The sequence below is a fragment of the Pan paniscus genome, chromosome 21 (genome assembly GCF_029289425.2).
Source record: "Pan paniscus chromosome 21, NHGRI_mPanPan1-v2.0_pri, whole genome shotgun sequence".
Lineage (NCBI taxonomy): Eukaryota > Metazoa > Chordata > Mammalia > Primates > Hominidae > Pan > Pan paniscus.
Window position 1 is genome coordinate 6,929,328 of NC_073270.2, and position 27,696 is coordinate 6,957,023.

Sequence of the window (27,696 nt, forward strand, 5' to 3'; positions counted from 1 at the left end):
AGAAGTTTCCATTTTTCTCTCAATGTCAGGATTTCAATGTAAGAAATAGATTTTTTTTGGATAAATACCCGCTGCGTCATCTACAATGTTGCTCACTTTCAGTTGGCCTTTCCCTTTCCTAACTACCCGAATTAAGACTTTAAACTCAACTGTAAGGTAGTTCAGCCATCATAGATGGGGTTAGTGGGGCGATAGTGGAGAGGCGGCAATAATTCAAATTCAGTTCAACACTGAATTCAACAAGAAAAAATTCTGTAACATTGCAAATATTGATGTACCAATATGTTTAGTATACTAATCTGAATATATTAATCAGCTAATTAATGGTGAACTGATTCATAACTGTCTCGGATATTATAGGCAAGTTTCTTAACCTCTCTACACCTAAGTTTCCTTATCTGTAAAAGTAATAATGGAACCCTCATCTTGCAGTCGTTGGGAGGATTAAACGGGATGATGCCCTATAGCCTGGTTATATAGTATAATTGAAACTTTTGTACTAGCAATGTAAAAATTTAAAATTTAAAAACTATTTAAAAACAATTCTCATAGGTAAACATTGATTCTGGATAATATAGGATTACTGTTTTCAGCAAAACAGCCATTGCTATTACTAACATTTACTAATGCTTATATTTTTAGCATATGCATCTTTATTCAATGCTCAAAAAGGAGAGAATTACAGAGCCAATATTTATTAATCATTTCTTCTGTACTAGATACTGTAAACCACCCACAAGAACCGTAGGGCGCCGCGCGCACCTTGGAGGGGGCCCTTCTGCCGGCCACCCGCCTCAGAGGGTTTCAGGCCAGGGCCTGAGGTGGCTCCGGCCCCGTCGCGGCTACGGCGGCTGCGCGGTCATCCTATCTTGTTCGTTTCTCCCCTTCCCCCGCCCACCCCCGGGCCTTGGCTCCCGGCTGCGGGCCAAGAGAAGAGAGCGCCTCGTACCCGCTGCTTCCCAAAACCCACTGAGCCTGACGCGCGCGCCTCCGCTGTGCCAGGGGCGCCGGGAAGTCCGACGACGACGGTGTCGTAAAAGCGTCGCGAAGGCGTCCGCCCTTGGCGGCTTCCTGCCACCTGTATAAGTGGAGCGGGCTGGGGTGTGTAAAGCAGTATGGAGGCAGCGGTGGCCCAGTGTCTGAGTGGTTGCCGGGTCTCCATGGAGAAGCGGCTCGCCAGTGTCCCAGGCTGCTGAGCTCTCGCCGCCCGAGTCCCCGCGGCGCGGCCGCAGGGCCATGCTAGCCTTGCGCGTGGCGCGCGGCTCGTGGGGGGCCCTGCGCGGCGCCGCTTGGGCTCCGGGAACGCGGCCGAGTAAGCGGCGCGCCTGCTGGGCCCTGCTGCCACCCGTGCCCTGCTGCTTGGGCTGCCTGGCCGAACGCTGGAGGCTGCGTCCGGCCGCTCTTGGCTTGCGGCTGCCCGGGATCGGCCAGCGGAACCACTGCTCGGGCGCGGGGAAGGCGGCCCCCAGGCCAGCGGCCGGAGCGGGCGCCGCTGCCGAAGCCCCGGGCGGCCAGTGGGGCCCGGCGAGCACCCCCAGCCTGGTACGTACCGATGAGGCGGCGGCGGGCCGGCCCTGGGCTGGGGTCGCCGCCCCTGTACTCAAGTAACATGCTCTGGGTGGTGCAGCTCGGACGCTTCCGTTTCCTAACTTTTAGACTCTTCCCTGAAAAGAAGTTACTGGCAGGTCATTCGGTCGGGATGAATTTCAGGGTCACCAGCGGGGTCCACCTACGGTCTCTGTGGTCAAGTTAGAAATCCTGTCATCCCCCTTCTATCTGCACCCGTTGCTGGAAGGGCCGCCTCTGCATATTGCATTGATAAAGGTAGCCTTCGCTTGTCTTACTAAAAGCCTATTTTTAATTCTTTTGAAGTGAATCCCCAGTGTTTAGGGCAAGTCTTTGGGAATATTTAGAAAGGTATACAGGCCCTTCTGTTTGCTTGTGCAAGTTCCGTTCACCATCATTTGACCTTTGGTAACCTTACACATTATAGGATGAAGGTAATTAAATAATTTAGGTCGTAATTAAAAGATCTTTTAACCTTTAATTATAGAAAAAGATTTAAACTATTCTTGAGGTAACGGAGGGAAGTATTTGTCCACTTACCTGTTGATATGCTGCCCAGACAGAAGACACCCGAGCATGAGTGTGGGAGAGCTTTTGATGTCATGTTAGCAAGACTCATGCAATTATTACATCTTCAATTGTTATGTCTTCAGTAGCCCCTGTACTGCTTTCATCAGTTGTACAGCATGGGTTGAGGTGGCCAGATCCTGGCAGGGGTCTCAACTCCACTGATAGCTAAAGCATGTTGGGGTTTGAATGCTGGATACTTTGAAGTTGCCATATCCTGACTGAAGTCCTTCCCAGAACGGCAGTAGTTGGTCGAGTATGCCACAGGTTATCTGGTTGAGTAATCTGAGATTAGCTCTCCTAATGTTAACTTTGAAACTTTTACGGATTTAGTGATTACAAATTAATGAGACACCTTAACCGAAATATTCTATGTGGAGCTAAAAAGAACTCCCTTCACTGTTCCAGCAACATTCAGTTCTGTTTGTTAATTCGCCAAATGAAATGATGTTTCTGTTTACAACTTTGTCTTTAATTTTGCCCTGTGGATAATTTCTGAAGTTAATTTGGGGACCTTTTTTCTGATCTTTTGCTTACTGCTTTTTCGCAACCATGTGCAGCCTTCTCCCCTCCCACTCTTCCCTTTGAGTTGCTGTAACCTTTGATCAGTATTTGACTTATTCTCTACCATAGTATGGTCAACAGACTTATCTTTTTTCTTTGGACTCTGAAACACTCTGATATTTGAACTTGAATTTGGGATGTATTCCAAGAATGTTTTCATTGTATAATGTGGATTACTTTCAGTAAAAGATCTCAGAGTAGAGGTTTGTATTGCTTCTTGTTTTGTGATTGCTCTTCGGATAATTTGAAGTTTTTCTATAGCTTTCAATGACAGTATTCTGCCACCTGACCCCAGCAATAACTATTTAATTATCCCTCCAAGCTGAGGTGCTTTCTTGCTGGGTTTCTTTTATAAACACAGACATAGTGTCTTTAGAGAATACTTTTTTTTTTTTTTTACAGGATAGTTCATAGAATTTTAAAAGAATCTTCAGAAATGGCCTTTGCCACCTTTTTTACAACCAAAATTAAGATTCAGGCAAGTTGGCTAGTACTGATTAAGAAGGAGGTTAAAAGGGGTTCTAGAGAAGAGAAAGTCCCATGGAGTGGAATTGGCAGTCTTGACACAGCGGAGAAAAAAAATCTAGGCTTCAGGGAAAGGCGTTTTCTTGTTGTTATTTCTGTACCCTGTTGTGCAAGGTGTCTTAGCTCCGCTGGGCCGAGGCTTTTCAAAGCTGAAATACCCTCTCATGAGTCAGATTCTGTTTGGCAAGAAGGGGATGTTCTTCAGACAGCTGCCAAAGAGCTCTTTTGTTAGTGCCAACTTCAAACAGCTTGGCTCCAAATGAGTTGTCTAGGAATTGCAAAGCCCCCAGATGGGAGCTGTGAAAGTCCTTGGTTTTTAGTTGAGGATCTTAACATTTCCATGACTGTTGTGAACAAATTTACACAATTTCTTGATTTCCAAATATCACAATCCCTATTCCTATCTCCATTTTCTTCTAGCAGTTCTCTGACTTAGTGATGAGGTTATAGAATTAAATCTGTTTTTGTTCTCTTCATTCAAACCTCCGTACACTCTATATAGCATTTAGCATTCTTTAGATATGGGTAAGGGAGTGAGGGAGATTCTTTGCAGTAAGTATTTAAAGCTGAATGCCTGGAGTTGATAATTTGGCCTTTTTTCCTGACACTTTTACTTGTAAGTAGACACTGTTTGTCTATTTACAAGATCTTCCTGAAGTTTCACCTTTAAAAGCAGAGTGTTGAAAGTTCTGAGTTCTTACAATGAAGTTATATATTAAAGGCTTAGCTTATATGGCAGATAATACATGTGTTCTGTCTTCCCTCTCTTAAGAAAACCTATAATAGGCCGGGCACAGTGGCTCACGCCTGTAATCCCAGCACTTTGGGAGGCCGAGGCGGGTGGATCACGAGGTCAGGAGTTTGAGACCAGCCTGGCCAACACAGTGAAACCCCATCTCTACTAAAAATACAAAAATTAGCTGGGCATGGTGGCGGGCACCTGTAATCCCAGCTACTTGGGAGGCTGAGGCAGAAGAATCACTTGAACCCGGGAGGTGGAGGTTGCAGTGAGCCGAGATCGTGCCACTGCACTCCAGCCTGGGCAACAGAACTAGACTCCATCTCAAAAAAAAAAAAAAAAAAGAAGAGAAAAGGAAACCTATAATATGTAAGACACCTTACTCTGTGTTTCGGTACATGATACATCTTCATCTTTTGTATTCTTTTTTTTTCTTTTTTTAATTAAAAAAAATTGAGATGGGATTCTCTCCATGTTTCCCAGGCTGGTCTCTAATTCCTGGGCTTAAGGGATCCTCCCGCCTCAGCCTCCTGAAGTGCAGGGATTATAGGCGTGAGCCATCATGCCCAGCCGTCTTCTGTATTCTTGAAAGAAGATTTTAGGGAGATATCTGTAAAAAGAACAGAATGGATTTTAAAATTCAATTTAATGTACTAAATTTAAAGTTTATGTAGCTTCTGACTGAAGTTGATGAAGTATATTTTTCTAATGTATGTATATAGTTATTCCAAGTATGAATTCATAGTATTTTATTTAAATTTTGTTGTCTTTGTGTTTCAGTATGAAAACCCATGGACAATCCCGAATATGTTGTCAATGACGAGAATTGGCTTGGCCCCAGTTCTGGGCTATTTGATTATTGAAGAAGATTTTAATATTGCACTAGGAGTTTTTGCTTTAGCTGGACTAACAGATTTGGTAAGTTGTAAATGCACTCCCAGTTTGCTCTCCTTCCAAATCCTGGTCTGTACTACTAAACCGAAATAGCATAGCCTTAGCCTGCTTTTCCTTGGGAGGAAAACCTCAAGATGAATTTGACATAGTACTTTTTGTGAGGACTTTGTCTTTAGCATCTATATGGGATTTTTTTTTTTTTTTTCATATGATTTCAGGGAGGAAGCGAAGGTTGTAGGGAAGTAAAGGAGGGGATACTTTGTACTCTTGGTTTTTAAGAGTGAAAGAAACACCCTTAGAAATTTCCAAAGAGCTGAGTGCTTGCTTTAGGGATAGAAATAAAGGAGAGGAGATCTGAGATGACTTTTCTCTGTATTGTGGTAAAGAGGAATACTCAGATCTGCAAAAAAAAGTTGGTTTTCCTAGTGGAGAGGGAAACTGGACCAGTTGTTATGACCCAGGGAACTGGGATATGACCAGGAGCATGTAGAAGTCATAGCTTTGCTCAGGTTTCATGCTAGCAGAAGGCTGTAGGCTCCCCCACAGATTTATTTTCTGATCTCTGCTCTACACCCCTCTGACTGCCCTGCAGAATACTCTGCTCTGGGCTGACAGTTGGACGTCCTTCCTTCCTTCTCCTCCCTCAGCAGATGGACAAAGAAGAGGAGCTCCCCTTGATACTACATTGTTAGTTTTGATAGAGGAGAGGAGGATTTATTCAGATGATCTCAAATTAGAACTGGAAAATAATTTTATAACAGAAGGCTACATTAAATAGGCTTTTGTGGACTGGCTAGCCATCATCATGTATGACATTATTTGTATTACCAACTTTATTTCAAAAAAGTTTCGAAATGCATTATAAAACTGGCTGGACACAGTGGCTTACACTTGTAATTCCAGTGCTTTGAGAGGTCAGGAGTTTGAGACCAACCTGCACAACATAGCAAGAGCCTATCTCTACAAAAAATTTAAAAATTAGCTGGGCATGGTGGCATATGCCTGCAGTCCTAGCTACTCAGGAGGCTGAGGCAGGAGGATTGCTTGAGCTCAGGAGTTCAAGGCTGCAGTGAGCTATGATCGCACCATTGTACTCTAGCCTGGGTGACAGAGCAAGCCCTTGTCTCTTAAAAAAAAAAAAAGGAAAAACTTCATGCTGTATAAAAACATAGTTGAGGGAAGTGTGGAAAAGATGGAAGAATAATTTTAAACCAGGGCAGAGTTAGCAGGAGAAATAGATACATTATATTCTTGTACAAGGTTGGTCTGAGATCTATATGAGCATCCAGACAGGCGGTGCTTTGGTGCCTCTTCAAACTAATTTATGTTTGAAAAGCTTTGCTCAATATTTATTGAGTGAGAATCGAGAGAAACTAGTTTTATATTAATAAAAGTTGTATGCCGTCTTTCTTTGTAACATCAGCTGTTCTCTTCGAGGTTCATAGAAACAAAATTCCACCTTCCTAGTAGCAGTAGCATTGGTGGGCAACATAAAATTAACAGAAGATTTTGGAGTGCAGACAAAAGAGAGCATTTGCATTGTTACATGGCATTTCCAAACCTGCTTCAAACATAGCCTCCCAAATTGGCTTTACCTCTCTTTTTCCAGAGTTTAGCGGCTACTGATATTTGTCACTACCTCTTCCCATTCTCACAATCTTTCTCCTTTTCTTTTGTCCCTGCTTTTTTTTTTTTTTGGGAGACGGGAGACTGACCCTGTCGCCCAGGCTGGAGTGCAGTGGCGTGATGTCGGCTCACTGCAGCCTCTGCCTCTTGGGTTCCAGCAGTTCTCCTGCCTCAGCCTCCCAGGTAGCTGGGATTACAGGCATGCACCACCATGCCTGGCTAATTTTTGTATTTTTAGTAGAGATGGGGTTTCATCATGTTGGCCAGGCTGGTCTCGAGCTCCTGACCTCAGGTGATCCACCCACCTCGGCCTCCCTCGGCCTGGGATTACAGGCGTGAGCCACCACACCTGGCCTGTCCCTTCTTTTATCTCAAAGCCTGCATTCATTGTTAATATTATCTCCAAGTCTGTCAAAGGCCATTATACTGATAACAGTTTTTTTTTTAACATAACAGACAAGATCTTTTTCAGTTACTGTAGTCTCCTTTTTTGTCTGCTACATTTTTTTTTTCTTGTAAGCTGCCACATGAGATTGCAGTATTCATTGAATGTTAGAGAGGCCCCATTAACATTTTTCTAAATATATAAGATGATGTTTGTGGAAACCTAAGTTAACTGGTGCCACATTTCACATTTGTTCCATGGAGATTTTAGTGCCTTTCAATTGGCCACTGGGAGGCGGTCAGACTCATCAGTTTAAGCCAGGGAATGACAAAGTCTGATTGCGTTGTGTGTGGAAAATGGATTATAGACAGCTAAGAGTGGAAGCTGAGTAAGTGGTTAGGGGGCTGACCATGATCCAGCAAGAGTGGAAGCAGAGTAACTGGTTAGGGGCTGGCCGTGATCCATGGCAGCAGTGGTGGGAGCTTAGACTGGGGTTGGAGTTTGGAGTGGGAGAGAAGTATGTGGGTTTGAGATATATTTTAAAGACAGAAGTAATATGTTGATGGATTAGATACGGAGTGAGAGTAGGAAGAGTCAAATATGAATACTAGGGACTTACTTTAAAAAAAGAATTCTCTTCTAAAACCAGGTTCATGGAAATGACATTTTCTGTGATGGGCAACACTTGAGTAGGGCAGAGTTTAAGGGAGAATACTAAGAATTCTGTTGCCTATCCACATAGAAGTATCAGCTGGGCAGTTTAGTAGTTTGGAGTTGGAGGAAGTCATCGTTACAGAGAGAGAAATTTGGGAGCTGTCAGATATAGATGGTTGGATCTGGGTAAAATCATCCAGGCTGAGGTAACAGGAATGAAGGGTCAGAGAAATGAGCAACAGGTAAAGCACCAGAAAAGAAGCCAGTCAGGAACCCTGGGAAGGAATAGCTGGCGAGGAAGAAAATTAGGCAGTGAGATTTCCCAGAAAGTGGAGAAAGTGCTTCAGTTGTGTCGATGTCAGGTACTCTAAAAATGCGGAATTCCTTGGTGACCTTTATGAGCCTCACCTCTGGAGGGGTGGGGACGATTGGAGTGGGTCGATGAACACATGTGAGATGGTAATGACATTGGACGTTCCTTTGAAGCAGTTTTGCTTTGTAGGGGGATAGAGAAATAGGATCACAGAAGGGTCTTTTAAAAAGATATATACTGGGGAATTATATCTATGTGTATATAGATAGATATAAAATCCTATATATAAAAATATATGCTGGAGTATATGTATATACTGGGGAATTGTTGTTTGGCCTTTTTTTTTTGAGATAAATCTCGTGTTGCCCAGGTTGGCCTTGAACTCCTGGCTTCAAACGATCCTCCCACCTCAGCCTTCCAAGTAGCTGGGACTATAGGTGTGCCACTGTGCCCAGTGAATTTTTGTTGTTAGTTAACTGATTAATTAAATGATCAGGTAGAGAGATTAAATGAAAGGGAGAGATGGATGATGCAAGGGGAGATGGGGAAGAAGGGAGGCAGGTCACAGAAGGTGAGAGGGCATGGGAACGGATGAAGGAAGGCAGAGAGAATGAATGGATGCAGGTAGGTGGGGGATTTGATGATGGGAATATGAGGATGGGCTGACTACGTTTTTCTTTTTCCTTAAGGAAAATACAGACATGACCATGAGCGAGAGGGATGGAGTTAGGTCTGAGGTGAGAGCAGAGACAGTGTGGAAGAGACAGTGTGAAAAGAGAGGGTGAATATGGTAAACAGGTGTGGGATTGCTAGGCAGTATTGGGTGCCCATGGGAGATTTGTGGTCATCAGTTTGAAGTGAGACCAGTCTTCCCATTTGTGTGTTTTCCTTAAGCACTATTCAGCTCTTAGGTGCAGGCCCAGAGTACATGGAGAGTTGCTTTTAAGCAGTGTTGAAGGAGAGTGGAGTGAAGGGGAGTTACAGATGTTTATAAAGGAATGATGTTGATGACCTTGGAATCTAGTGTGGGTTAGAGGAATAGTGAAGATGAGAGGGTGATGATGGCGAAAAAGTGAAAGGTTAAGTTCCCTGAGGTCAGAAACTGAACTAAACCTGATCTTCCAAGGTCCCAGCTCCCCAGGCTAGGTACTTTTCTGTTCGTTTGCTTAAGAAGGAAATAGATTTTTTCAGTTGCAATAGTAATAGCTAGTAACTGCTTTTTTTGAGGATTTACTAAGTGCTGAGTGCTGAACAAGTATTAATCACATTGTGTGCTGAAGACAACCACCCCTTTGAGGTAGGTAATTTATCTCTGTTTTACAGATGAGGAAACCAAGGCTTAGTCAGGCCAAATAACTTATCCAAGATCACACAGCTACTAAGTGGCAGAGCCAGGACTTGAACAGCTTCTGTTCTGCTACAAAGACCACATTTTTTTTTTTGCCACGGTCCTGGACTACCGCTGTCTCCTCTAACTCATTGGAATACTTGAGATATGGACAACTTACTTGTTCTTTAAAATGAACCATGATTAATTGCGTCTAAATTAATCTTTTTTCCCCTTAGAAATAGTATTAGAGAACTCAAACATTTGTTGAAACTTGAAGTTAAATGAGTAAAAGCCAGGAAGGGACTTGGATAAACCAGAAAATATCTGCCTTGTTTAATGTGAATAGATAGTACTTGATTTCAGTCCATTTTGTGGCCCCAGAGTGGCCAGACCGCTCCCTTCTCAAGTTAGGATGGAGACCTGGGTTTTTATGGGAAGAATTGAATACTTACATGTTGATAACTAATTACAGTTTTTAGAAGCTCTGATAGGTCAAACAGAACCAGCTTACAGGCCCCATTTGGCCCACTGGCAACTAGATGTGACTTATGCTTTAAATAGTTTATTTTTAATCACAATAATATAAAAATAAATAATTTAAGTATCAGAATTTTAACTAGGCCAGGTAGAGAGGATTGAGTTTTCTATTCAAATGTAGGTAATGCAGATACAGTCAGAATATGGAATAAACAGTGGTATTGAGCAAAATGAGTTGAAAAACAGAAAAATGGTAAGTTTTAACAGAGTTGGATTATATTATCCTAGTCCAGGCTCTGCCGTTCATGCTTTCTTTGAGTTTTCTTTGGGTTCTTTATAGCTGTAAATACATCACTAACCGTATCTCTAAATGTGTATTTGGGTTCATCCCACAAAGGGGCCTTGTGAAAATACCGAGAAATAACCAGAAGGGCTTGAGGGGGAAAGAAAATAAATGTGCATTTATTTTAAGACCAGTTGCTAATTTAAAAGCGAAATGTATACCAGTGAAAGAATGAGAATGTTTGGGGATAAGAAACAGAAGACATTTTGTTAACATTTTATGAGAGTATAATTGTTATTCTGGTATATCTTAAGCTTCAGAATATCTGCTTTGTTCCTGTTATGACATTTATATATATAAAAAAAAACTTCTATTTTCAGTTGGATGGATTTATTGCTCGAAACTGGGCCAATCAAAGATCAGCTTTGGGAAGTGCTCTTGATCCACTTGCTGATAAAATACTTATCAGTATCTTATATGTTAGCTTGACCTATGCAGATCTTATTCCAGGTAAGAACGCGTCATGCATACTTTGGAATAGCACAGGGAAGAATGACATTAGTCAGCTTAGGATTTCTCTTGAGAGACAAATAATTTTTGTTCCAAAAATATAGTTTTCAACTTTAAACTGTTTCCCTAATTTTAAACTGTTGAACTGTTTTGTCAAACTACTTGTGGATTTTAGAATTTATGTCCTTGTTTTACTAGTAAAATCAGTTGCTTTCCTAGTAAGATTGTTTAAAATTAAAATTGAATAAATATTTCACAGTGCCAATTCATATTACTCTGAAATTTTTTGGTGATACATTATGTATTTTTAGTGCCTAGCTTTTCAAAAGCAATTTAGTTTTCCTACGTTTATTATCTTTATTAATATCGTTTAATCATAAGTGAGAACTCTGAAATTCTGAAGATGTCTATAAAATTTCACATTATGTAGACCCTATTACGCAATTTTTAAATCATATATATAGTTTGTACATTATATGAATACTTTTTCTGATAAGATTTCATGATTTTTTTGCTTTGTATTTTGCATGTGCTTTTCTGATTGTTCATTTTCTTCTTCAGTTGTATTTCTCAGTTTTTCTCCCTCAGACCAAGTTAAACTGTTTTTTTCCCAAGAGCTAGGAATCATATCTGATCACACTGGGACTTCCCTTCACTGTCAGTCTAAGAGTTTGCATTTTTGAGGTTTAGGAAAAGGAAAAAAAAGGAAGAAAGAAAGAAATTGTATCTGAGAACAAAGAAGCTGCCACATGGTCCCTCGGTATCATGTTATTATTGACACTTGGTAGAAAGAAGTATGGTGGCATTTCAGTCTAGTCTCCCCCAACTGGAAATTATTTTTCTTTCTGATTTTTAGTCTTCTAAGTTCTCGTACCAAAATAAAAAATAAATTGGACTAATGTTTACTTTTATGTGCTTCTTTGAAAGTTAGAATTGAGGTGTGTATGTGATTGGGGAATGGGGGTGTGTGTGTGGGGGTGTGTGTGTGTGTGTGTGTGTGAGAGAGAGTTTTCTTGCCTAGGCTGGTCTCGAACTTCTGGGATCAAGTGATCCTCCCACCTCGGCCTCCCAAAGTGATGGGACTATAGGCTTGAATCACCTTGCTTGGCCCCTGCCATTTTTTCAAAGTTACATTGTATTTTGATGTAGTATTTTACAAAGGTTGGCCAGTCATTTTGCTATTGAACATAGAAATTGTTTCCAGGTTTTTTGGAATTATGGGTAATGTTGCCGTGAGTTTTACTTATATGATTGGTGTAGGTTGCTTTCCAAGCTGAGACTTCCCTTCACTGGCAATCTTAGAGTTTCCATTTTCTTTCTTCTGTGTTGAGTCTGTTTTTCCAGGCTCCCATGTCTTCCTTTGCTTTAAGTTACTCCTTTTCTCCAGTTGTTTTCTGTAGAAGGATGGAGTGTGGCAGCCAGATTTTTAGAGGTCTTAGACATCTCAATGTCTCTATTTTGTCTTCCATACATGATTGACAGTTGAAGTAGACATCACTTTTTTTTATCTTTTATCTTTTTTTCTTTTTTTTTTCTTTTTGAGACAGGGTCTCACTCTGTGACCCAGGCTGGAGTGCAGTGGTGCAATCTCAGCTCATTGCAGCCTTAACCTCCCAGCTCAAGCAGTCCTCTGACCTCAGCCTCCCAAGAACCTACCACCATGTGCATCACCACGCCTGGCTAATATTTGTACTTTTTGTAGATATAGGGTTTTACCACGTTGCCCAGGCTGGAGGCATAATTTTTAAATTGCAGATGATTTTAATTCAGAATTGTGAAGACCCTCTTCCATAGACTTGGAGATTCCAACTTGCTACGGAGCAGTCTCTTATCATTTAGATACCTTTTCCTTTACATGGGATTGTGTTTAGTATTGGAAAGCTTTTAGGATTTTAAGAAAATGTGATTCCTAATTGATGTTTTCTTTAAAAAGTTATCTCTCTTAATTCATTTTCTAATGCTTATATGGCTACCCAGTTATCCTAGCACTTTTTATAGAAAAATTTATATTTTTCAGACGCAGTGCAAGGTAATTTCTAAGTTGTTTTCTTCCCCATTGTTTGTCTGTCTTTGCATCAGTGGCATTCTTCTTATTGCTTTGCTAAAAGTCTTGATATCCAGTAGAGTGAGTCCTTCCACCTTGGACATTCTTAGCCCTTTCCATTTGTTTCCATTTGTTACAAATTTTAGAATCAACTTTTCTAAGAATCAGCAATTTTCCAGAGAAAAATCTGTTTGGATTTTGATTGGGATTGCAATGAACTTATGATCTGTTTGGAGGAATTTGCATCTTTACAATGTTAAATCTTCCAGTCCAGTATCTACTCTATTGAGGTCTGCTTTAATATCTCTCAAAGTTTTATAGTTCTCTCCAGAAAGATAATAAACACTTTTGTTAGACTTATTCCTAAGTACATGATAGTTCTTGGTTCTTTTATAAATGGTAGCTTTTAAATTTCATTTTCTGGCCGGGCACAATTGCTTACCCCTGTAATCGCAGCACTTTGGGGGGCTGAGGTGGGCGGATCACTTGAGATTAGGAGTTCAAGAGTAGCCTGGCCAACATGGCGAAACCCTGTCTACTAAAAATACAAAAATTAGCCATATGTGGTGGCACGTGCCTGTAATCCCAGCTACTCAGGAGGCTGAGGCATGAGACTATCTTGAACCTGGGAGGCAGAGGTTGCAATGAGCTGAGATTATACCACTGCACTCCAGCCCGAGTGATGGAGTGAGACTCTGTCCTCAAAAAAAAAAAAAAAAAAAAAAAAATTATTTTCTTATAACTCCATGTTGATATGAAAAAATCAGTACTGTTTCTAACGTTGATTGTTATGTCTAGCGAAACTTGCTAACTCGTATTCTAACAATATACATATAAATTCGCTTGGATTTTTTACATGCTTATTTATGTCTTGTATGTAATTAATGACAACGTATTTCTTCTTTTCCAGTCCTTTTACCCTTTGTTTCTTTTACTTGCCTTACTGCACTGAGTAGTACAGTGTTGGCAAGGAGTGGTGTCAATGTCTTATTCCCAACCTCATAGAAAAGCCTTTAGCGTTTCACTATTAAAGATGATGTTTGCTGTTGGTTTTTGTCAGTATCCTTTTTCAAGTTAAGAAGTTCACTTCTGTTGGGAGTTTAAGAGTTTTTCTCACAATTGAGTACTGAATTTTTTTGTGTTTTTTGTAGAGATGCGGTTTTGCTATGTTGCTCATGCTGATCTTGAACTCTTGGCCTCCCAAAGTTCTGGGATTATAAGCATAAGCCACCACCCCTGGCCTGGATATTAAATTTTATCAAACTCCTTTTGTGTATTCCTATGGTCATATCATTTTTCCCTTTAGCTGTTCATGTGTGGTGAATTACACATATTAATGCAATATTAGTTCTAATGTTAAAACAAGCTGCAATTCCTGGTATAAATCCAACATTGCCATGATATATTATGAAGAGATTGCTGGATTTGGCTTGCTAATATTTTGTGGAAGATTTCAAATTTTAATTCATGAGATTGGCTTGGAATTCTTCATATATTCTTGTTAGGTTTTCATATCAAATTTATAACTAGCCTCATAAAATGAATTGGGGACTTTTTTTTTTCTTCCATTCTTGGAAGATGTTTGATTATGAATATTTCTACTTAAATGTTTGGTAGAATTTGTTAAAGCCGTTGAGGCCTGGAGTTTTCTTTAGGGCAGAGTTTTAAAATAGGTAATTCATTTTCTTTAATTGTTACGGGATGATTCAGGTTTAAAGTACATCTTTTTTTTTAACCTTCAACCAACTCACTCCATATTACACCTTTTGACCAGTTTTTAAGTTGTGATGTTTTTCTAGGAATTTGTCCATTTGGTCTACATTATAAAAAATGTATCATACGGTGTTTATGGTATCCTCATTAACTTATTTATTTACTTACTACTCCTTGTGGAGCAGGGCTACCCTATAGGCAGTGGGCCCAGAATAGCTCTCATTAACCTTTTGATGTCTGTAGGATATGTAGTAATGTCCTCCTTTTCCTCTTGATTATTTTTTGTCCCTTTTTTTTTTTTTTCAACTTTTTTTGCCAGAGGTTTGTCAGTTTTATGAATCTTTTCAAAGAATCAGCTTTGGGTTTTGTCAAGCCTCTCTGATCTGTTGTTTACTACTTCATTACATCTTGCTGTTTTATTTTTTTTCTTCTTCAGGTTTTCTTTGCTGTTCTTTTTCTAAATTCTTTTTTTTTTTTTTTTTTTGAGTGCAGTGGCATGATCTCAGCTCACTGCAACCTCTGCCTCCTGGGTTCATGTGATTCTCCTGCCTCAGCCTCCTGAGTAGCTAGGATTACAGGTGTGTGCCACCATACTTGGCTAGTTTTTTTGTATTTTTAGTAGAGACGGAGTTTCACCATGTTGGCCAGGCTGGCCTCGAACTCCTGACCTCAGGTGATCCTGACCTTAGGTGCCTCTACCTCTCAAAGTGCTGGGATTACAGGTGTGAGCCACCATGCCTGGCTCTAAATTCTTTAGATCAATTCTGTCTAGAAATAAAATGAAGATTCTTATGTAATTAAAAATTTTTAGTAGTTTTTAAAAAAGGAAACATGAAAATTGATATATTTTATGTAATCCACTATATCAAAAATATTGTCATTTTAACATGTAATCAATAAATTAATGAGAATTTTTTTCCTATACGCCTTCATAGTCTAGTGTGTGTTTTGAGCAGTGCAGCTATAAGTGGATACCTAACTTGTTTTTCAGCTTTTCTTTTCTAAAGATTGCATATAAGACTGTATATGTTCCTCTAAGTGTCACTTTCATTGCATCTCCTATGTTGGTTTTAGTGTGTCATTGTCCAGTATACAATATTTTCCTATTTCCATTATTATTCTTTCATTGACCTGTTAGGTTAAAAATAAATATATCTTAATTTGTTGCCATTTTTGTGGGGATTTTTTAAGTTATCTTTTTGTTACAATTTCAGTCATAATAACCTTGTGTTCAGAGAACATGCTCTGTGATTTCAGCCTTTCAGCCCACTACTGTCAGATTTTATAAATATTCCATGAATACTTGAAATGAATTGAAATGAATGTATATTCTGCAGTTCTTGGGTATGATGTTCTTCATAGGTCTATTAGATCAAGTTTTTAATCCTGCTTTTTTTTTTTGTTGAGACGGAGTCTTGCTCTGTCGCCCAGGCTGGAGTGCAGTGGTGCAATCTTGGCTCACTGCAAGCTCTGCCTCCTGGGTTCACGCCATTCTCCTACCTCAGCCTCCCGAGTAGCTGGGACTACAGGTGCCCGCCACCACGCCCGGCTAATTTTTTGTATTTTTTTTTTTTTTAGTAGAGGCGGGGTTTCACTGTGTTAGCCAGGATGGTCTCGATCTCCTGACCTCATGATCCGCCCTCCTCTGCCTCCTGAAGTGCTGGGATTACAGGCGTGAGCCACCGCGCCCGGCCTAATCCTGCTTTTTAAGTCTTCTGTTTCTTCACTGACTGTTCTTTTGCTTTTGGTTTGTTCAGCAGTTAGAGTTTCCTACTGTGTGTCTAGTTCTCCAGTATCTGTCTCTGTAGTTGTGATTTTGTTTTGTATCTTTTTTTTTTTTTTTTTTTTTTTTTGAGACAGAGTCTCGCTCTGTCTCCCAGGCTAGAGTCCCAGGGCACCATCTCGGCTCACTGCAGCCTCTGCCACCTGGGTCCAAGTGATTCTCCTACCTCAGTCTCCTGACTAGCTGGAATTACAGGTGTGTGCCACCATGCCCTGCTAATTTTTGTATTTTTAGTAGAGACGGGGTTTCACCATGTTGGCCAGGCTGGTCTTGAACCCCAGACCTCAAGTGATCTGCCCGCCTCGGCCTCCCAAAGTGCTGGGATTATGGGTGGGAGCCTCTGCACCCGGCCTGCTTTGTATGTCTTGAAGTTATGTTGTTAAAGTGAATATGAATTAGAATTGTTACGTCTTCTTGGTGAAGTGAATGTTTTGTTATGAAGTGACCCTCTATAGCTGTAGTAATGATTTTTACCTTAAAATATATTTTGTGGGCTCTTAAGCTCTGCTGGCCTGCGTTTGGTAGTGTTTGCATGATAAATGTTTTACCTTCTACATTTCTGCATCTTTTTAGATATCACTTGTAAATAACATATTTATGTAAATATATATGTAAATAACATATTTTAAATAAAACCCATTTTGTCTTAACCCATATAGTCTTTTAACAGAAGCATTTAACCCATTAATATTTATTGTGATTGATAGATGTTTCATTCAGTCTTTTATTTTACTTGAAGTATTTTATTTGGCACATATGTTTTGTCCTTTTTAGTATTTTTAAATTATATTTTCTTTCACTCTACTAGTTTGAAAGTTTTACACGGTTTCCATCCAGTTTTCCTCCAAGTTAAAACATTTATCTTTATAAAAATACGATCTTAATAATTCTGTACTCATTCTGGGCATGGGAGGCACCTTAGAATTCTTGAACTCCAATTATTTCTCTCAGCTTAGGCTACTGTTGTCATACTTTTATATATTTCTTAAACTCACAGATATTGTTTATACAATGTTCATTTAAATTTATCTTCATATTTATTACTTTTTGCTAGTCTGTCTTGTTTGATGTATTTTAGACCTCCCATCTGAGATCATTTTCCTTTTGTCTGAAGTATGTTCTTTTGGAATTCTTTTTAATGTAGGTGTACTGGTAAATTCTTTTTCTCTGAAAATGTTTTTATTTTGCCTTTATTCTTGAAGAATATTTTTGTTATGTATAGAATTCCAAGTTGGTATTAGTTTTTCTTAGCATGTTTAAGGTATTGCTCAGTCATCTTCTTCCATTGTTGATAATAAGAAATCAGCTGTTAATCCATTGCTTTTTTTTTTTTTTTCAAGACAGGGTCTTGCTCTGTCACCCAGGCTGGAGTGCAGTGGTATGATCTCGGCTCACTGCATTCTCTGCCTCCTGGGCTCAAGCAGTCCTCCTACCTCAGCCTTCTGAGTAGCTGGGACTACAGGTGTGTGCCACCATGCCCATCTCATTTTTATATGGTTTTTAGAGATGGAGTTTTGCCTGTTGCCCAGGCTGGTCTTGAACTTTTGAGCTCAAGCAATCCACCCACCTTGGCCTTCCAAAGCGCTCTGGTTACGGGCAAGAGCCACTGCACCCGGCCATGTTGCTTTTTTTGAAGGCAATTTTGCTTTCTTGTGGCTATTTTTAAGATTTTCTTTGCGTTTTGTTTTTCTCAGTTTCACAATAATATTTCTTGTTACAAGTTTCTGTTTTATTCTGCTTGGGATTTATTGGACTTTTCAATCTGTGCATTATATCTTGAAGTCAGTGCTAGAAAATTCTCAGCCACAATCTCTTTAAATGTTGTTGTTGTGTATTCTTTCTTTTCTTTTGGGGCTACAGTATACCTATGTTAGACGTTCTCCCCATATCCATTACATCTCAGTGGGTTTTTTCTGTGTTAGCTCATTTTATCTTTTTTGAGCTCCATTCTGGCTGTACTAATGGGTTTACTATTTTTCATTTCATTATCTGTCTCTGTAGCTGTACCAAATTTATTTAATCTTACTTTATTGTATTCTCTAACTATAGAACTTCTGTTTTATTCTTTTTTGGACTTGCTAAGTCGTCTTTTATGGTTTTTAGTTCCATGCTGAAGTTTTCAATATTGACTTTTATCCCCTTGAACATGAGTTGTTTTATAGACTCTGATGATTCAAAAATCTTACATCTTTTGGTAGTCTCTTTCATTTGTTCACTGTTTCTGTTGATTCTTACTCATGGTATTTTAATTCTTTGTTATTTTTTTTTCTGTTTAGATACATTCTTTGAAAAATAATTTGGAGGAATATTTGATTCTTATGAACAAGGCATTACTCACCAGAGAAGATTTTTTTGTTCTGCCAGGTGCCTAGGAATGCTAACAGTCTGGGACCACATAGACCACCAGGTGATGAAACAATCCTGGGAGTCCTGTTTTACTTTGGCCCATCTTTTCTCCCAACCCTGTGGGAATAGTCATTCATATCCTAGCTGCAAGCTAGAAGGTGGTTTATCAGAGCCCAACCTCGAGGGCTCTGGGCTTTAGCTACTGTCACCCCATCATAACTGAGCTTCATGGATTGATTCTCTTTTTATCTTTCAGATTTTCTTTTAAAAATCTTTGTCTTTTTTTTTTCTTCCGAAAGATTCCCCCAACATTACCATTCCCCACCTTCCATTGACTTTTCTTGGCTCTCATTTTGAATTTTTCAAGAGCTCAGGTTCTTTGTCTTCGTAAAAAAAAAAAAAAGTTCTTATATCGTGGATGAATGTCATTCAGGATATCTATACATACATGCACATACCTCATTTTTATTGCATTTCACTTTATTGCACTTTGCAAAGTGACATTTTTTACAGATTCAAGGTTTGGCAACCCTATGTCCACAAGTCTGTCAGCACCATTTTTCTAACATATGTGCTCATTTTGCCTCTCTGTCACATTTTTTTTTTTTCCTGAGACAGGGTCTCGCTCTGTCACCCAGGCTGGAATGCAGTGGTGTAATTATGCCTCACTGCGGCCTTGACCTCTTGGGCTCAAGGGATCCTCTTGCCTGCGCTTCTTGAGTAGCTGAGACTACAGATGTACACCACCACACACCCAGCTAAGTTTTAAATTTTTTTATAGAGATGGGGTTTCCCTATGTTGCCCAAGCTGCTCTCGAACTCCTGGGCTTAAGTGATCTTCCCACCTCAGCCTTTCAAAGTGCTGGGATTACAGGCATGAGCCACAGCACCTGGTCTCTGTGTCACGTTATAATAATTCTGCCAATATTCCAGATTTCGTCATTATTAAATCTGTTATGGTGATCTGTGATCAGCGAACTCTGATGTTACTGTCTAATTGCTTTGGGATGCAGTGAACCCGTCAGAGTCATCCATGAGGGTTGGAATCAACTTCTTCCAAAATCCTGTTAATCAAGAGTGAACTTAATCAATTAATGTTGTGTATGTTCTGACTGCTCCACCAATCTGTGGGTCCCCTATCACTCTCCCTCTCCTCAGGCCTCCCTATTCCCTGAGACACAATAATATTGAAATTAGACCAATTAATAACCCTGCAATGTGAAAGGAAGAAGTTACATGTCTCTCACTTTAAATCAAAAGCTAGAAATTATTAAGCTTAGTGAGGAGGGCATTTCGAAAGCTGAGAGAGGCTGAAAGCTAGGCCTGTTGTGCCAAATAGCTAGCCAAGTTGTGATTGCATAGGAAAAGTTCTTGAAGGAAATTAAAATTGTTACTCCAGTGAACACACAAATGTTAAGTAAGCAAAACAGCCTTATTGCTTATGGAAAGAAAGTCTGAATGGTCTGAATAGAAGATCAAGTCAGCCAAAACATGTCCTTAATTCAAAGCCTAATCTATAATAGATCAAGACCCTAAGTCTCTTCCATTCTTTGAGGGCACAGAGAGGTGAAGAAGTTGCAGAAGAAAAGTTGGAAGCTAGCCAACCTTGGTTTGTGCAGTTTAAGGAAAAAAGCCATCTCCATAACATGGAAGTGCAAGATGAAGCAGCAGGCACTAGTGGGGAAGCTGCAGCAAGTTATACAGAAAATCTAGCTAATGATGAGGGTGGCTACACTAAAAACAGATTTTCAATGGAGACAAAACACCCTTCTATTGGAAGAAGATGCCCTCTAAAGCTTTCATAGGTAGAGAGAGGTCAGTGCGTCGGCTTGAAAGAACAGGCTGATTCTCTTGCTAGAGGCCAATGAAGCCAGTGAGTTTAAGTTGAAGCCAGTGCTAATTTATCATTCTGAAAATTGTAGGGCACTTAAGCATTATGCTAAATCTACTCTGCCTGTGCTCTAGAAATGGAATAGCAAAGCACAAATGACAGCACATCTGTTTACAACATGATGTACTGAATATTTTAAGCCTACAATTGAGACCTACTGCTCAGAAAAAAAAGATTCCTTTAAAAATGTTACTGCTCATTGACAACACACGTGGTCACCCAAGAGCTCTGATGGAGATATACAAGAAAATTAATGTTGTTTTCATACCTACTAACACATCCATTCCTCAGTCCTTGTCATTTTGACTTTCAAGTCTTACTATTTAAGAAATACATTCCCCAAGGCTATAGGTGACATAGATAGTGTGATTCCTCTGATGGATCTGGGCAAAGTAAATTGAAAACCTTCTAGAAAGGATTCACCATTCTAGATGCCATTAAGAATATTGGTGATTCATGGGAGAAAGTCAAAATATCACCGTTAACTGGATTTTTGGAAGAAGTTGATTCCAACCCACATGGATGATTTGAGGGGTTCAAGACTAGTGGAGGAAGTCACTGCAGATGTGGTAGAAATAGCAAGATAGCTAGAATTAGAAGTGGAGCCTGAGGATGTGAGTGAATTGCTGCAATCTCTTGATAAAAATTACCTGAGTTGCTTTTTAAAGAGGTTTCTAGAGATGAAATATACTCCTGGTGAAGATGTTGTGAACACTATTGAAATGACAACAGAGGATTTAAAATATTACACACACTTAGTGGATAAGGCCGCTGCAGGGCTTGAAAGAATTAACTTCAATTTTGAAGGAAGTTCTTCTGTGGGTAAAATGCTATCAAATAGCATTGCATGATACAGAGAAATCTTTTATGAAAGGCAGAGTCAATTTATGTGGCAAACTTGATTGTTGTCTTATTTTAAGAAATTGCCACAGCCACCCCAGCCTTCAGCAACCACCACGCTGATCAGTCAGCAGCTGTCAACATTGAGGTAAGATCCTCTACTAGCAAAAAGATTATGGCTCATTAAAGGCTCAGATGATTGTTAGCATGTGGTGTGTGTGTTTGTGTGTTTATATATATATATATATTTAGACAGTGCTACTACTGTACACAAAATGGATTATAGTGTAGACATAACTTTCATATGCACTGGGAAACTGAAAAATTCGTGCAACTCACTTTACTGCAGTATTAGCTTTGTTGCGGTGGTCTGGAACAGAGCCTTCAATGTCTCTGAGGTATGCTTGTATTTATTTATTTATTTAAAAACCTCTATATTGGGTCTGTTTCCTTCAGATTCTATTTTTTTTTTGTTTCGGCCTCTCTTTTGTGATGGAGACTTTATTGAAATGTATGGTGATCCTTGGCTGCTAACTTATATTTGAATGAGGCATGAAAAGTTCATTGGGAGCTCCGTAGGCACTGGGTGCAGGGCCTGAATTCTCAGTATCTTTAAGCCTATTCTGTAGATCCTAGCTCTCCATCTGCTGCTTGGGAAGTATAAATGCCTTCCCACCAGGGTTTTGGGAGCTAAGCTGTGGGAGGAGGCTGGGATCTCAGTGTTCGGTATGTAGACCTTCGCTTGATCCCTACTGCACTCCAGTGCCCCTTGGTTCAGAGAGTAACATGTGGAGTTGGGGTTGGTAACTTTTCCTGCAAAGGGCCAGATAGTAACTATTTCCTGCTTTGTGGGTAATGTGATCTCTGTCACAACCACTCAGCTTTGCTATTGTAGCGTGAAAGCAGCCATAGAAAATATCCAGGTGAGTGTGAATGTATTCCAATAAAATTTTACTTATAGACACTGGAAATTGAATTTTTTTTTTTTTTTGAGACGGAGTTTCACTCTGTCACCTAGGCTGGTGTGCAATGGCGCTATCTTGGCTCACTGCAACCCCCGCCTCCCGGGTTCAAGTGATTCTCCTGCTTCAGCCTCCCGAGTAGCTGGGATTACAGCCACCCACCACCATGCCTGGCTAATTTTTTGTATTTTTAGTAGAGACAGGGTTTTACCATGTTGACCAGGCTGGTCTCGAACTCCTGACCTCAGGTGATCCACCTGCCACGGCCTCCCAAAGTGCTGGGATTACAGGCGTGGGCCACCATGCCTGTTTTTGTTTGTTTGTTTGTTTTTGTTTTTTGTTTGTTTGTTTGTTTTTTAGACAGGGTCTCACACTGTCACCCAGGCTGGAATGCAGTGGCGCAGTCTTGGCTCACTGCAACCTCTGCCTCCCAATAACTTTCAATAAGTGATTCTCGTGCTTCAGCCTCCTGAGTAGCTGGGATTACAGGCATGCACCACCACGCTGAGCTAATTTTTGTATTTTTAGTAAAGATGGGGTTTTGCCATGTTGGCCAGGCTGGTCTCGAACTCATGGCCTCAAGTGATCTGCCTGCCTCAGCCTCCCAAAGTGCTGGGATTACAGGTGTGAGCCACCCCGCCCAGCCTGGAAATTGAATTTCATAGCATTTTCATGTGTCTTGAAATACTGGTCTTCTGACTTTTTTTCCCCCCAATCATTAAAAAATGTAAAAATCACGCTTAGCCACAGGGAGCCACAGCCCTAGCAGTAAGGTGTTAGGGAACGCTTGGGGCAGGGATCTAACTGCTCTTTATATGGACTTCTGAGTTTCTCTTGTGGGAATTCCTTTCTAAAGGACTTAGGTTTCGGCTCTTCTCACCTTATTACTAATAAGCCTGGTTAAAACTTTGAAATCTGTCTCCTCTACTTATTCTCTTTGTGTTTTTATATCCTTTCATTTCTTTACTGTCATTTTAGGAGAATTTTGGAAAGTAGAATGATGCATATATGCAGTCTTGCATGTTCCTACTTGTATGCTGTATTTTTTAAAAGTCACATCTACCTTCATTTTAATAGCTTTGTTTCTCTAAGAGTAAGAAATATCTTCTGCCGGATTGGAGATCAAGAAATTTTTTTGCTTTCTTCCTTCGCTAGAATAATAAATCATTCTGCTATTCTTTTTGGTCTTTTTATGGGAGGGGGAGAAGGATGAAAACAAATTCTTTGGCTTATATGTTGATTAGAGAGTGCTTCGAAGGCAAATCCAAGTTAATTTCTACTTAGATTTATGTCCACTGAACTTAGATCTGTGTGTATTTGTTCTGCCACATTTTTGTATTATTTTATTTTTATTATTTTATTTATTTTGTATTATTATATTTTGTATTATTATATTGCTTCTGGTTTACCATCTGGTAAATTCTTATTTATGGTTTAAGTCAATTTCTAGAATATTCTGTTAAGTTTACCGTTTTCAGTGTAAAAACCTATAGTGTTGATGTTAACCATTTTTAATATGTAAACGATTTTATGAACTATTTCCCTTTAATGCTAATAAAACTTGTCCATGATGTCTGGCTTTGTGGGCTATGTGATCTCTGTTACAGCTACTCAGCTCTGCTGTTGTAGTGTGAAAGCAGCCACAGAAAATATTTAAATTAGTGAGTATGAATGTGTTCTAATAAAATTTTACTTACAGACACTGGAAATATCATTGCAAATATTACCCATGTTTCAGAGTTAGCAAGTAGGGAGGAAAACCTGGAGAAATCCTTGACACATTTTACACTGTCCTGCCCATCACTTTCTTACTCTAGTAGGCAAAATGAAAACTGTTTTAACTCTAGAAGAGAAGAGGAGGCCAAGAGAGAAAGCCAGGAAATTTGATAACATTTTAAAACCACAGTAGGAGCCCATATCCTTCAGTTGGCTGAGGCCTTTGAGACCACCTGGTGCAGAAATGTTCTAGCCTTGCTGTGCATAGGAGTCACCCAGAGGAGAGCTTTCATCTAGGCTTTTACTGAGCTCTCTCAAGGTGACTTTTGGATGGGCAGTCAGTTTGGGGAACCCTTGATTTTTTTTTTTTTAATAGCTCTTTCCCCTACCAGATGGTTACAGATGGTAAACTGAGCCCAGAGATGCTAATTGTTAGGTCACACTGTTGGGTTGGAACCTAATGCACTGACCCAAACATAGTCTGAATTTCATAGGCCTACATTCCTGGTTAAATGCAGTCTTGCATGTTCTTCCATGCATACTATACATAGATTTTAATTTGCATGGATTTGCTGCTTTTTTTTTTTTTTTTTTAAAGACAGAGTTTCACTCTTGTTGCCCAGGCTGGAGTGCAATGGCACGATCTTGGCTTGCTGCAGCCTCTGCCTCCTGGCAAGCGATTCTCCTGCCTCAGCCTCCCAAATAGCTGGGATTACAGGCATGCCACCACACCTGGCTAATTTTGTATTTTTAGTAGAGATGGGGTTTCTCCGTGTTGGTCAGGCTGATCTCGAACTCCTGACCTCAGGTGATCTGCCTGCCTTGGCCTCCCAAGGTGCTGGGATTACAGGCATGAGCCACCGTGCAGGTTTGCTGCATTTTAAAAGTGTGATTGTTGTTAGATTTTGCCAGCTAATGATTGCTACAGAAAAGTTTGTTTACCGGTACAAAAATGTTCCTAAAAATTATGACTCACTGTTTTCATGCTTGGCTCATATAGCCACATCTTGTTTGCTCCAAATGCCGTGACTTGAGTGGATAAGCATTTTTTCTTTGGAATAGTATTATCCATCAAGGACTAGGCCAAGGATCAACATGTACATCATAGCTATAACAGCAGAGATTTAAATTTTAAATCTGTAACTAGAGATTTTCTTCAGATTGCAGAGCCAATTGAATGTCAAAACTGGAGAGGACCATAAGTATAGCCTCCAATAATTCATAAAAGATTTGTTTGAAAGTATTTTGGAAGGGATGTTCATGATCCTTTTTATTTTTATCTTTATTTATTTGAAATAGTTTGGATACTGTTTGAACCGAGTGTTTGAACTCAGGTTTTTTTTCCCCCCTTTTTAAAAATAATAATTTTTTTTTCTTATAAAAGATATGTTCACAGTTAAAAACTTTCTGTGGTGCAGAAGGATATAAAGTGAAGCAAGTTCTCTGCCATCTCATTCCCATTCAGTAAGGAAATAGGGGTTCCTTGGGTATTTATTTTAAAATATCCTTCTATTGGCTATGGCTTTGGGACCATGGTGTAAAATCTGAGGAATGATGACAAAAATATTGACAAGTTGCATTCATTGAATGGGCAGGGAGAAAAACAGCAATCCCTGGGAAGGAACTGGCTGGATAAGTATAAAATATTTCACGCTGGGCACAGTGGCTCATGCATGTAATCCCAGCATTTTGGGAGGCTGAGGCAGGTAGATCGCTTGAGCTCAGGAGTTTTAGACCAGCCAGGACAACATGGTGAAATCCCTTCTCTACAAAAATACAAAAATTAGGCATGGTGGCATGCATCTGTGCTCCCAGCTACTTGGGAGGGTGAGGTGGGAGGATTGCATTGAGCCCAGGAGGTCAAGGCTGCAGTGAGCCGATACCGTGCCACTGCACTCCAGCCTGGGCAACAAAGCAAGGCTCTGTCTCAAAAAAAAAAAATTCTGTTTCTCTACTAGTTGCACATAACAGCAAATTTTACTCTTCAGAGAATAGTCTAAAATGCAGAACAAGCAATCAAAGCTCCTGAGATTTCAGAAGAGTTTGAGGCCTCCCACATCCTTCTCCGCCTCTTTATAATCTCTTTTCATGTAATTCTGAGTATGGTGATCTTTTTTCAAATGTGCAGAGCTTCGAAGTAGCAAAGGAGGAGATAGCGCTGAGTAGAGCTGATGCTGATAACTGCGGACTAATAGCTTAAAAACATGCAAGAAAAAAACACAAACAGATGAGAAGATCAGCATACTGAAAGGCAGATACAGACTTCAAAGCCATAGTCTGTACTTCACTTTGTTTTGAGGGCGGGTTAAAGAAGAATATAAAAATCAGTAGTTTGCTATAGGGGACCCTAAACCATCGATAGGTGTTCATTATAAAATTTCTATTTGTGAAAACAGCAGTTTGTGGTAAGGCTGAATGACATATTATTGTATTCATAATGCATATTAGTACTCTTCAGAATCCCAGTTAAAATTATTTTATGTTTGATTTTCAGTTCCACTTACTTACATGATCATTTCGAGAGATGTAATGTTGATTGCTGCTGTTTTTTATGTCAGATACCGAACTCTTCCAACACCAGTGAGTTTGTTTCCAAAAAGTATTCTTTTAGCATTATATATGATTTAAGGAAAAAGCAAAAAGACATTTTTTTTGCGTCAACGTCTTTTCAATTGATGGCACGTGAAACCCAGACTAGCCAGCCCCTATCCCTAGAAGCAAATTCTTTAAAGGTGTTTCATATAGGTCCAGGCCATATTGTCTAATTTAACCTCTACCATGGATAGTCTAGAATTGGTTTTAAAAATCAGAGTTGTATGAACATGGGATGGTTTGTTTGCATACTTATTCACAGGTTCTATAAATACTTGAACACATATGCATAGCATATTAACCTCTTTTGGCTCCCAATCTACTGAAAATAGAGCAGTATTTTGTTCATTTTATTTTTTAATTCAAAAAAGAAAATAGTGAATAAGGGAATTTTGAGTTTAGTAAAATTTTATAAAGCAAACTTTATGATAGGTATTGTGTTCGAATTTTACAGCAATTGAAAAATCTATACATTTTTTAAAATCAATTTTCAGTATATATTGAATATGATTTATAAAGTTATGTTGTTACGTAAGAATAATAACAAAATGTCTATTTTAAATAAAAATGTTATTTTAAACAATAAGTTAATTACTTTATCTTTTTTGGTCCTCTGCCAGCGAACACTTGCCAAGTATTTCAATCCTTGCTATGCCACTGCTAGGTTAAAACCAACATTCATCAGCAAGGTAAGAGAATGCAATGTTCTTTGAAGTTACTCCTTTGTAAATTTTTATTATACAGGATATAAACCTCAGTCAAGAGCAGCTGAAAATGAGACAAATTTAAATGCATTGAGTGTAGAGGCTGGAGAGTGGCGTTGGGCAGGCAGTTTTAACCTAGTTTGTCCTCCATGTTTTTTGGATCATCCTTATACATGTTGTGCCTTGAGTTGGTGGTCTGAGAGTTTAAGCTCTGAATGAGGTAATTGGGCCACTGTTTAGGGAAAGGGAATTGAAATGTAATTGTTCCTTTTTTTTTTTTTTTTTTTTTTTTTTGAGACAAGGTCTTACTTTGTTGCCCAGGCTGGTATGGAACTCCTGGCTTCAAGCAATCCTCCTGCCTTGGGTTCCCAAATTATTGGGATTACAGGAGTGAGCCACCAAGCTTGGCTGTAACTGCTTCTTAATTCAGCTTCACAGATTATGAAGAGTCCCTGGTGGTTTCACTCCCTCCTTCCCTGTGGTGAAAATACCAAATGGCTGTTCATTTTCAGGATTGATAGTTAAGTGGAAAGGGATAGGAAAATAGGAAAAAGTTTTGTTCACTAATAAACAACTGCTACTCTTAGTTGTCCATTCTGTTTTCCCGAGCATTCAGGGCAATAAGTATATGCCAGTCTACCTCTCAAGCCATATTTGTTTTTCTAGTAGCTT

The 27,696-nt window shown here is 39.6% G+C and overlaps 1 protein-coding gene across 3 annotated transcripts in view; it reads left to right on the plus strand.

The window, feature by feature from the left end:
• Positions 1-1,039: 1,039 nt before the first annotated feature.
• Positions 1,040-27,696, plus strand: part of CRLS1 (cardiolipin synthase 1) — a 33,915-nt gene continuing 7,258 nt past the window's right edge. Inside the window, exons 1-6 of one of the 3 annotated variants that reach the window (XM_034947486.3) lie at positions 1,416-1,542; positions 1,657-1,824; positions 4,742-4,879; positions 10,304-10,433; positions 26,223-26,308; positions 26,941-27,009. In XM_034947486.3, coding sequence (XP_034803377.1) covers positions 4,769-4,879; positions 10,304-10,433; positions 26,223-26,308; positions 26,941-27,009 — 396 coding nt within the window. In that variant the 5' untranslated portion in view covers positions 1,416-1,542; positions 1,657-1,824; positions 4,742-4,768. Of the gene's footprint in view, positions 1,543-1,656; positions 1,825-4,741; positions 4,880-10,303; positions 10,434-26,222; positions 26,309-26,940; positions 27,010-27,696 lie in introns of all 3 variants that reach the window. The other 2 variants (XM_034947485.3, XM_034947484.3) reach the window with 2 other exon arrangements.